Raw genomic sequence first — 11,308 nt, forward strand, 5'->3', positions numbered from 1 at the left:
AGTATTTAAATGTTTTCATTGTGACGATGAAGGTAGTGTTACAAATGTTTTATATATATAAATGAATTGATAAAAATAAGTTTTCCTAGTAAGATTATGTTGAGCTTAAAATTACCTTAAACTTTATTATATTTAAAGCTAATTACCGACTTCTTTGAATTAAGCTTAGATTACTACTCCTTCAAAATGTTTATATCTAATTATTGACAATATTGAAACAAATTATTAATTTTAAACGAAAGTTTTTACGTTTTATAATATTCACATAATTATAATCATATCATAAAAATATATCGAAGAGAACTTCATTAACTTCTACCCTAACCAAAATTTCAAGCTGAATTAATCTAACAAAAGTTTAATCTTTTTTATGTTTAAGTCATTAAACTTTTTAATATTTTTACAATTAGTTAATTTTGATTAAGAAAGTGAAATAAATGTTTTGAGTATTATAGAGTATTTAAGACACATTCAAAGAAAAATAAGTTCCATGGATCTACAGAATTGAACTAAATTTCTGAATCTAGCCTTTTTACAGCTTTCACTGTAACATTGCGTGCAGCACATTGCGTAACGCGATTGCAGAGCGTTTCAACCTTCACTACTTTTTTACGCTCGCTGGCCGAAATCAATTTATAGACTACGGAGTGTTTGAAACACGAATCTCAAACAATTTTAGAATTTCCAACGAATTCCGTGGAATTTCCTTAAAACAAACACGCGTGCCACGTGCTCTTGTTAGAGAGCAACGAACTAGGCATAAACAAATTTATTCGCACCGGCTTGGGGTGCTAAAATTAAATTATTCACCGGATACTTCCGCTTATTATTATTGATCACCGATTTAACTACAGAACATTTTACAGACTTTGCAGAGAAATTGTACAATTGATACACGTTTTCTTTGTAATACAAGATATCTCTAAAGTTAATTATTTTTTAAAATTTCCATATTAGCGAATTTAATAACAAATTCAAAACAGAAATTAGAGAAAAGGAATATTTTCTCAAATCATCGAATAAAATGTACAATTTTAAGCAACAGCTTTAAAATTACTAATAACTAGTTTCAACTAATATATGAAATATGCATTAATATTACAAATATTGAATTTACATGAAATGTACCTCTTAGTAAGTATAAAATATCTAGTAACAAGTATACAATAGTTCAGTTAGAAGGAAGAAGACAATATATAACTATAACTCTGCGACGACAATAACGGTCCGCTAAATTACAGGTTATTCAATAGAGTATAGTATACAGTTAATAGATCGCTCTATTCAAAGTAAAACTGATTACAAGGCTCGCGTTTCCCGTTCCACAAATCTGTTTTTATAGAATCACGAAACTTTGCAAATTACTCTAAAGTATATTGCATTTACTAAAAAATATGTTACATTACATGTACAATTATAACAAAAAATATACGAAAGACATAAGTCGGAATAATGATAAAACGAAAAAGTTACACACATTATATACTGAACACATAAATTCTATACAATTTTAGGAAAATGAATAGAAAACAGATTATAAACTTTTTTTCAATTATAAATTTGTCCTAAAAATTCTGAGATTAAAAAGAAATGAAGAATACACACACGTGTAAAATAAATTTACGCTTCGTGAACATATGAATGAAACATATGAAGATAGTTACAGTAGTTCTTTCATTCATAAACCATTATGTATGTATTTTATGTACTCAAACGTAATCAATATGTATACTGGAATGTATTACATTGATTTTTACGATATGTACTGGTGTAAATCGATTTAAATTTATACTAAAACGGTGCTTCGTTCAAAAACATTTTAGTTCACATCCTCTATTAACTTCCAAACACAGTCTGTTAAGTTGTAACACAAATAAATTCAACTGCAGGTAAAAACATGTTTTAATTCTAAGAATTTAGTTATAATGATTTTACCGTAATTCATTTGCTATTTAATATTTGGCCCAGCCAATTTCATTAGATCGAAATAATTATATTATACTATATATTCCGTTTAGAATCTTAAAAAAATCACTTACTTTTGTTATTGTTTTATTATCTTATCTAATTACAACTAATCCATTTTTTATACTCGTTTAATTCTATTACCTAAACTATTTTTACCTCTAATACATATAACAATTTTTATTATTTATAGTTTACGCTTGATCAATTATTTTCTACTCAGACACGTGTTTCCACAGTATAATTATAAATTCACAATGTTTTACATGATACACTGGATAAACTACAACTGGGAAATCAAGTTAAAACGAAATTGCTGAATACAGCAATTTTCATCCTGAGGAACTAAATTCCACATGAAAATGTGGAGAACGAAAATTGTTAAAATATTACTATGTACATTATACTAGATAATACTATAGTTGTACATATGATTGTCCGGCACGTATCATGTTTTGTGTCGAGATGCAATTAAGGAGGGAGAGAACGAGAGAAAGAAGAAGACAGAGAACTCGGTAGAAAGATACGGAACCAACACGAACGAGTCGAGTTCTTGACGCCCACCCAGTCACACAACAAGGAGTAGAAAGACAATCGGGCTGAAACTGAACGTACAGTGTAACGTCTCGTCTCGGGGAAAGTATTAAATAATTTTGCAGTTTTTGCAACAGAATTACAACATCGCGAACAAGAAATCGCTGCAAAAATCACAGGTATTAATAATTTATGATCTACGTCTGCTTGAATCGTTCGGAAAGACCTATGCTAGTTATGTATTTCAAGCATGATAGAAGTAATTATTTACTATTACTATCATTCATACTGTACGCCTGTTTAAGTGTCAGCTGTCGTCCGTTTCCGTTAACAGTAAAGACGTGTTTCCGGCTTTACAAACGGAAAGGATAAACGTATATAAATCGATTCGTTGTGTTAATGAGTCTTCCGATGAATATATACGCATTCAATTATTTCATTTAATATCGTAGCATTTTTTTCATCTCATCCTATAAAAACTTTCTTTGATTTATTTAGGACGAAATGTATCAAATCACGTATCATCAATCTGCAGTATTATTTCCACGAAATACATATACTTAAACATTTTAATTTTAAACTGTTTTAATAAATATTAAACTTATTATTTTATCTCTAAATTCACAACTAAGATTCTATAAAAATGAATTTTCTATGTGACTCACCATGTGTTCCACTGCTTTTTCCTCCAATTCTGCTAAAGTCCAATCTATGTGAAAACTCAAAGGTTGAAGACGAGATTCCATCTCACGAAGCCATTTTCTCAAACACTTTACTTCATGTTCAAAATCTATAATACATTTTCAAGTGAATTGAAGAAATATGATTCCGAACTTTAATACATTACAATTAGAATGCAGATGTGTACGCAAATTTCCATTTTCGTAAATTAATGAGGAAAAACTAAAAATAACATGGAATATTATCTTTCACATTAACAGCTTTAGGGAATTAAATACTATATAATTGCAATAAACTCAATGAGATTTTATATTTTATTAATTTTTGGAAATTTGTATGACTTACAAATGCATAAATATTCAGTCTATTCACATTTAAGAAACTAACTTACCTGCTGATATGTCCTGTTGATTGGATATTGGCCGCTCAACAGGTGCCATAATTTGTTCTACTAATTCCCATTTTGCATTCAAATGGTCAACACGCCACGCTACTTCATCTTTTAAAGCAGGGGCACGTGACACTAATTTTCCAGCTTGTTCATTAAATAACTTTCTTCTGTAAGCCCTACGTCGCAGCTCCTCCATGTGAGCCTAAAATATAGATATTATTTTTATTATTATGCCATTACTTAAACAATTATCGCTGACACAAGTAAGTTTCGTTATTATAACTGAATATATCCAAGTAATACATACCGCACGCAGACTTTTATCTAGCAGATTTTCTTCTTTAGAATAAACTAATTCTTGAAGAACTGATAACCATGAATATAATTCTGAGAACTGACTGCTAACTTCTTTTAGACTCCAGGATTGTGTAGATACATCAGTCTCATCCCATATTAATTCACCGTTGGCTTCCTGTTAGTATTACAGAAATAGTTATGATATCATGTGTTGAGTCAAAACATGTATTAAATTAAATTACATCACATACATAAAATGAAGTACATACCTTACAACTATCTATTAAATTAGTACTCATAATATAATCATAATTAGATCGTATTGCTGCCCAAAAGTCATCTTTGCAGTCTTCTCGATTTGTCCACAAACGCTGATTAGAAAATTGCTTAGGATCTTTCCTATAATATAAATAAATATATCATGACATAATCACTTCAATATACAAATTAGTTCATTTTCAAGAAATTCTTATAGTACATTTAATAACATAAGCGAAGAAGAATTATATATGATAGATGTAGAATACAAAACAAACCGTTTCTTTGTGAGGCTGTTGTATGGTCTTTCTATCGCCATTCCCACTTGGCCATGCTTGTCTAAGCCGTGACCGAGTGGCTGAAGCGATGATAAAGAAAAGCTCATCTTCATGGCTTTGCAGTGGTCTAAAATAAATAGAATATATACTTAAAATATCATTTCATTACAATAATACTTCAAAATGGAAATAGCAAGATTAGTTATATGATACATGCAAAAGCTATATTATAATTTCAAGTAAAAATTAAATTCCCAAACATTAGTCTGCATATAAAAAATATTGATACGGATACAAAATCACTTAAATGATATTTTCAATGTAAACATATTTATAAAACAGTTTAAAGGAAATATTATATACAATAAAGTGCTTACCACAAAAACAAAGGAGTATTCAAATCTAAATAATTAATATTTGGCTATTTACTTCATAAAAATTTAATATGATTTTATATCATTTCAATATTATGAAACATTTACTGAAGGTGGTGTACATAACATTTCTACTTATAGGTTTCAGCTTGCATTAGAAACAAAGGTAGTTATATTTAGCACTATTTAAATTTACAAGCAGACAACAAAAGAGATAAGAGTACAACCTGAAGATAAGTGTGCAGAAAAAGTGCTTTGTGATCATTTAATACTGTCATAAGTATTTTTGCCATAATTCACCTACCAAGCATGGTAAACTGTATCCCAGGTACACGGAAATATTAAACAAATTAACAATTGTGTATCACGCCATTTTTCAATTTCTAAGTTAAATGTTACTTTCTTTTTTTTCTATTTTAATGCGTGAAATGCAGCACTACGTAAAATTTCTTCAGACTGTGTTATCTCGAACACATTGGTCAGTCACACGTGTAGGTACAACATTTGGGCGTGTGATGTGTACACACCGTGTACACATGTATTTCGTCCAGGTAAGGTGGCATAGTGAATGTTTTTATCAGAAATACAAGAGGCCTCGTATGAACTCCGGCTTAAGTTACGAGATAAGTACATAAAGAAATTACAGAATCGTCTCGAAAGTATTCATGACACCCACCGGAATACTCACTCCCATTCTTATCGTAAGCAGTCATGAAATAAAGTTAACATTCTTAGAAACGGTCTCACTATAAAAGCATTATTCAGCACACGAGAAAAAAACGTGATTGAGGAAACCGGAGAACGTTGCAACGAGAACTCGAGTTGGAGGGGCTGCACTCCACTGCATACATCCAAGGTAGTAGCTTCTTGCCTTGCAAGTAAGTATGCAAACAATATATCGATACGCCAAAGGACATCGATACACCTGTCTCAAGCCACTTGTCTGAATCCGATTCGAACATATTTTATTCGATGTTGATTACGCATCGACACCTCCGTCTCGATGCATCGATTTAATATTGTATCGATATCCGTGCAATACTTTTTACATTCTTTGCCGAGGGAAACGTTACTGAAAAACTTTAAGTAATACTGCGTCCACTCACTCATATTACACGCCGTGGTCCTGAACACATGGTCGGTCCATTCGGACACACTATTAATGACGTGTCGGTAACATTTACACAATTTTTAAAACAACGAGTCCGCCAATTTTTTTTTTGTTAACAAAATGCCACCTTACACACTGCTGTGCACACCGACATGCACCGACGTGCACTGCCGTGACGCGCATGCGTGCCCGCGACAAATGTAAAGAGCCTATGGCTCATGGCGAATTCTCAGTAAGATATCTATTCTTGTTATTGGAGTAAAGTAGAACCAACTGACGTCCAATAAACCGAGATAGAACAGAATTAGAAGGGATATTCTTACATTTGCAATAAGAGAACGCAAATGGCCGCGACAAATTATTAGACGAAGTATTCCGAGTCGCATACTTATCATGCGATGTACGCTTATTTTCTAAATGTATTTCTATCGAGACTGTTGAACCTGCTCGAGATGACACGTTTAAACTTTTCACACTGAAGGGGATCGACATGTACGAAATAAAAATTCGAATGCCAAATGTTAGTAGCAGTCGTTTTATGACATAGGCTAAGTATACTGTAAATAAAAATTATACGATATAAGTAGCATATATCTTTACTGTAGTACAACTGTTCGTGCATTAATAAACGCTCAGAACAGAAAGTTTATAAATTTTGAATAATATTCGATAGGAATATTTTTAGTATTATAAATAATTATTTCTTTGTTATCTTTATAAGCATGTGTAAAGAAATAAACTTTTTGTCAGATTGTTTGCTACATATTATTTATAACATGAAAACCATAAATTTTCATATATTTTTTTATACGACACTAAATGGTTATATAACATAGTTTACTGTTATAACATTAACATATGATTCTGTAATTTCTTCAGGATTAAAAAAATTCTTTTCGCACTTCATACTACGTTTGTTTTATATTGAAACTTAGTGAAGCAAGTAAATCCTAAAATATGTACTCATCACTATTCTTAATTACTGTAATTTTTCCAAGTCATTATATTAAAATTATAATTATGTATGTGAAATATCATTCTATAGTTAAAAAATACTACTTAAATATTTTTATGTACAAACAAAAGTAACTCAAGATTATCCATAAATCACGTAATTATGAAATGAATAGTAATTTAGGAAAATATGTAGGACAGGTAACATATATAAAACAATAACGCTTGCAAATCCGCTCGTTTATTTCATATAGTTTCTCATTGAAAAACCATGACGGGAGTCAGTTTAGTATTCTTCGGCTCCTTCTCCCTCACCTTCAGCGGAATCCATACCAACCTCTTCGTAATCTTTCTCTAAAGCAGCGAGATCCTCACGTGCCTCAGAGAACTCACCCTCTTCCATACCTTCACCAACATACCAGTGTACGAATGCTCTCTTTGCATACATCAAATCAAATTTATGGTCAAGTCGTGCCCACGCTTCTGCGATAGCAGTAGTATTTGACAACATGCAGACAGCTCGTTGTACTTTGGCAAGATCACCACCCGGTACAACAGTAGGTGGTTGATAGTTAATACCAACTTTAAAACCAGTTGGACACCAATCGACAAACTGGATAGTGCGTTTTGTCTTAATAGTTGCAATAGCCGCATTAACATCCTTCGGTACAACGTCTCCTCTGTACAACATACAACAGGCCATATACTTTCCGTGGCGAGGATCGCATTTAACCATCTGATTAGCTGGTTCAAAGCAAGCATTCGTAATTTCAGCAACAGAGAGTTGTTCATGATAAGCCTTCTCTGCGGAAATAACTGGAGCATAGGTCACCAGAGGGAAGTGGATCCTTGGGTACGGTACCAAGTTTGTTTGGAATTCCGTCAGATCAACGTTAAGGGCACCATCGAAACGAAGGGAGGCAGTGATCGAAGAAACGATTTGACCAATCAGTCGGTTCAGGTTTGTGTATGTTGGTCTCTCAATATCTAAGTTACGACGACAGATATCGTAAATAGCCTCATTGTCAACCATAAATGCACAGTCGGAATGTTCTAGAGTGGTATGGGTGGTGAGAATAGAGTTATAGGGTTCGACCACAGCAGTAGAAACTTGGGGTGCAGGGTAGATTGCAAACTCCAACTTCGACTTCTTTCCATAATCCACAGAAAGGCGTTCCATCAATAGAGATGTGAAGCCAGAGCCAGTGCCACCTCCAAAGGAATGGAAGATAAGGAAACCTTGGAGTCCAGTACATTGATCTGCGAGTTTACGAATACGGTCCAAGACAAGATCAACAATTTCCTTGCCAATTGTATAATGACCACGAGCATAATTATTCGCAGCATCCTCTTTGCCTGTGATTAACTGTTCTGGATGGAAGAGCTGACGATAAGTGCCTGTGCGAACCTCATCTGAAAAGAAAAGTATTTATCGATGATACACTTTGTTAGAATACACAAATTCATGAAACAACTACATATTAAATCAGGATATTATAAATTAATATTCAATGGAAGTTACGTACCGACTACTGTAGGCTCCAAGTCAATGAAAACAGCTCTGGGAACATGTTTTCCAGCACCAGTTTCACTGAAGAAAGTATTGAAACTATCGTCACCTCCTCCAATGGTTTTATCTGATGGCATTTGGCCATCAGGCTGAATCCCATGTTCCAAACAATATAATTCCCAACAGGCATTACCAATCTGGACTCCAGCCTGGCCAACGTGGATTGAGATACATTCACGCTGGAAAGAAAAAATTATTATAAGTATATTATATGATCGCACAACTGTCACTCTTCACAAAATAATCCCATAAAGAGCTCAAATATTTGAAATTATTCTAAATTCGTATATTTAATAGTTCACATAAATCACATATTACATAAAGTATGTATGTATAATACCAAAAATATGTTTAAAGTTAAAAAAATTATATTACATTTCATTTGTAACATCAGACTATTTCTACTTCATCTAAATTATGATATTTACTAAACATATCTAACAGAAAACGTCAGCCTCTTAGAAATATCGATCGCGTCAGCAAAACGACGCGCACTTCCCCCGCTCCATGATAGCGTAAAACAAAATAGAACAGTTTACCATTTTCACAAAACTATCGTTTCCCTAAAATAAATCCATTCTGTAGACAAAATCTAAAATGAATGTATCCTTAAACAAATGCATTAAATCCATTTTAAGAATGTCGAAATGCTCGAGACGACTCATCATGAGAAGGGCGGAGCCGGCCGGTACAAGCGTCTCAATGTAACGCTGCATCCAATCAACAATATCTAACTTATGAACACGTTTTCTGCACACGAAACTACCAAGCAATATTTTCTTACCATTTTGAAGTCTGAAGAAGTGTTTTACGTCCTCGTAAAAATTGGGTAGTCGATAGTTAGAGCAAGTAATGGAGCTACTGCTATCAACCACGCACAATGCACGGATCGAACACCAAACGATTAATACGCGAGGGACGCCACGAACGAGCTCTTATACCCTCGACTATCGACTCCTTCTGCGCACGATCATTGGCCGCCAGTGACCTCACCCTTACCTCTGATTGGTCGATACACGACCGCAACACGCCAGGACGCCTTCACGCATGTTCCTTACTCGCGAAATATAGTACCACGTTTCTGTCATGCGACATTTATTTTATTGATTTTACAAATTTCAACGAGAATATTAGTATGGAATGTCCTGTTCGTTGACTCGGTAACGATTAATTGTCAATCGAATCCCCGAAAATAAGTATCATCGTAGTTGCAATACTTTATCGGCGATGAGATACGTTGGGGATTACATTTATTGCCAACGACTATTATCGAAATTGTGTTTAGAAAGTGGATATTTTGAAATGATTGTTACTGAAGAAATGAAATAATTTCACAGTAATTAGATTAAAAAAAATATAAATATGAGGTTGCAGAATGTCGCTGGCAATAAGTATGAATGTATTCATGTATGCGAAGCGTGTCCTTTGAACATTCGCGATGCGCGAATTCGACCTCATTTACAAATTGTAATCCTAATGAATGAAATGAGTCTTTGTATTATGTTACACGTTATGTAATGGATAAAATGCTAAATGTTACAGATATTTGAAGATAATAATCTCTTTAAGTTTTTTGGGGATAATTGCATTTTAATTCCGTGGGGATAGGGTTTATGGTACAGATATAATACCATAGAATTAAATGAAATTAATAATTTTTATATTCTTTATGCACTGTAGGAATTGGCTTTCACACTGCGGTACATTCTGAAATGACTGTCGTTAAGATTTCACGCTGTGCATGAACAAAGATGTTCGAGACTCTTGAGAGAAAATCGTGTAGTTGCATGAAGTAGTCCTTATTTAATTTTTTTGATAATGTCGATCTTTCAAATTGTTATTTGGCTTTTAAAAAATATTTTATTATAAGATCTGTTATTGTACGTTAAAAAAGTTTTTTATACATTTCTTTTGTCAGTAAAGTAAATATTTTATTTGTTTTTACTACGATATACAATTGCATGATTTTGTCATGTTAAAAAGCAATTTATTATTTCTTTTCGCATGGAAACAATGAAATCAAAATTTTGCGAATTATTTTGACAATGTTTCCTAAAGCTACAAACTATTTTTTGATTATTACGAAAATATATATATTCAATTTTATGATTCATTTTATCAACATTGATAGATTTTATAATATAAAATTTAAGTAGACACATTGATCGATGTATTTTGCAAATAATTAAACCTTAGATTAAACGATTTTCAAATAGTGTTCGTGCAATGAACATTCTCTTACACAGGTATATTTTACTTTTTCCTGTGGGACGAAACAAAAAATCGCGACATTTATTCTTAGTTGCAAAACTACTACAATTTCTTATGGACGTTGAACTTATCCGCTAGCTAAGAATAGACACTGATCTGCATTTGCACAGTCTTCGTACATGTATCAATCGTACTTATTCCTTAATGGTAAAATCAATTATTGGAAATGTAATTGTAGTTTTTTACCAATGATTTCATCTTTTTCCTGATATATTTAATTTGTTATTGTAAAAAAATAATTTTATTATTTCTACTGTTGTAAATTTATTTCTAGAAATATCAAATTTATTGTAACTGTATTTTGTACGGTTGTTAGATATAAGTACACATTTTGTTTTTCTTCGTTGACAATTTATGAAAATATTTTTTCTCGAGAGTGACAATAAGTAAGATCTGAGGATGGATGAGAGATATCGATGGGAGAGCGCATGTGCCACTCGACCGTTCACTTTTTCTAAAATTGGTCACAGACGGTTGGATCTCTAGTAAGGAAAGCGGTAAATCACAAAGATCATTCTTCACGAAGCATGCAGAGTGAGAAACAAAGTAATTGCGTTCAAATTATTCAACCGTGCAACAATGTCTACGCGAATTAAATGCGTAGTTTCTGAATAGAAAGCAACA

General features: G+C 32.6%; 2 protein-coding genes across 6 annotated transcripts in view; both read right to left on the reverse strand.

Annotated features, from left to right (window-relative positions):
* The window catches only part of LOC116427342 (klarsicht protein), a 256,385-nt gene extending 250,302 nt beyond the window's left edge, over positions 1 to 6,083 (reverse strand). For 2 of the 5 annotated variants that reach the window (XM_076366200.1, XM_076366196.1), the window contains exons 1-6: positions 5,455 to 6,083; positions 4,405 to 4,531; positions 4,138 to 4,267; positions 3,879 to 4,043; positions 3,572 to 3,773; positions 3,165 to 3,289 (exon numbers count right to left, since the gene is read on the reverse strand). In XM_076366200.1, coding sequence (XP_076222315.1) covers positions 3,165 to 3,289; positions 3,572 to 3,773; positions 3,879 to 4,043; positions 4,138 to 4,267; positions 4,405 to 4,531; positions 5,455 to 5,491 — 786 coding nt within the window. In that variant the 5' untranslated portion in view covers positions 5,492 to 6,083. The other 3 variants (XM_076366198.1, XM_076366197.1, XM_076366199.1) reach the window with 3 other exon arrangements.
* Positions 6,084 to 7,062: 979 nt separating this feature from the next.
* LOC116428075 (tubulin alpha-1 chain) lies at positions 7,063 to 9,368 on the reverse strand. Its single transcript, XM_031979182.2, has 3 exons — positions 9,198 to 9,368; positions 8,370 to 8,592; positions 7,063 to 8,256 (listed from the first exon to the last, which is right to left on the reverse strand). The coding sequence occupies exons 1-3, from the start codon at positions 9,198 to 9,200 to the stop codon at positions 7,130 to 7,132; spliced, it is 1,353 nt and encodes a 450-aa protein (XP_031835042.1). The 5' UTR covers positions 9,201 to 9,368; the 3' UTR covers positions 7,063 to 7,129.
* Between the last annotated feature and the right edge of the window lie 1,940 nt (positions 9,369 to 11,308).

The sequence above is a fragment of the Nomia melanderi genome, chromosome 3, assembly GCF_051020985.1.
Source record: "Nomia melanderi isolate GNS246 chromosome 3, iyNomMela1, whole genome shotgun sequence".
Taxonomy (NCBI): domain Eukaryota; kingdom Metazoa; phylum Arthropoda; class Insecta; order Hymenoptera; family Halictidae; genus Nomia; species Nomia melanderi.

Excerpts from the sequence above, each read along its gene's own strand:
- LOC116428075 (XM_031979182.2), bottom strand. Across the intron at positions 8,257-8,369 it reads CTTGGAGCCTACAGTAGTCG|ATGAGGTTCGCACAGGCACT; the intron begins GTACGTAACTTC and ends TTTTCTTTTCAG.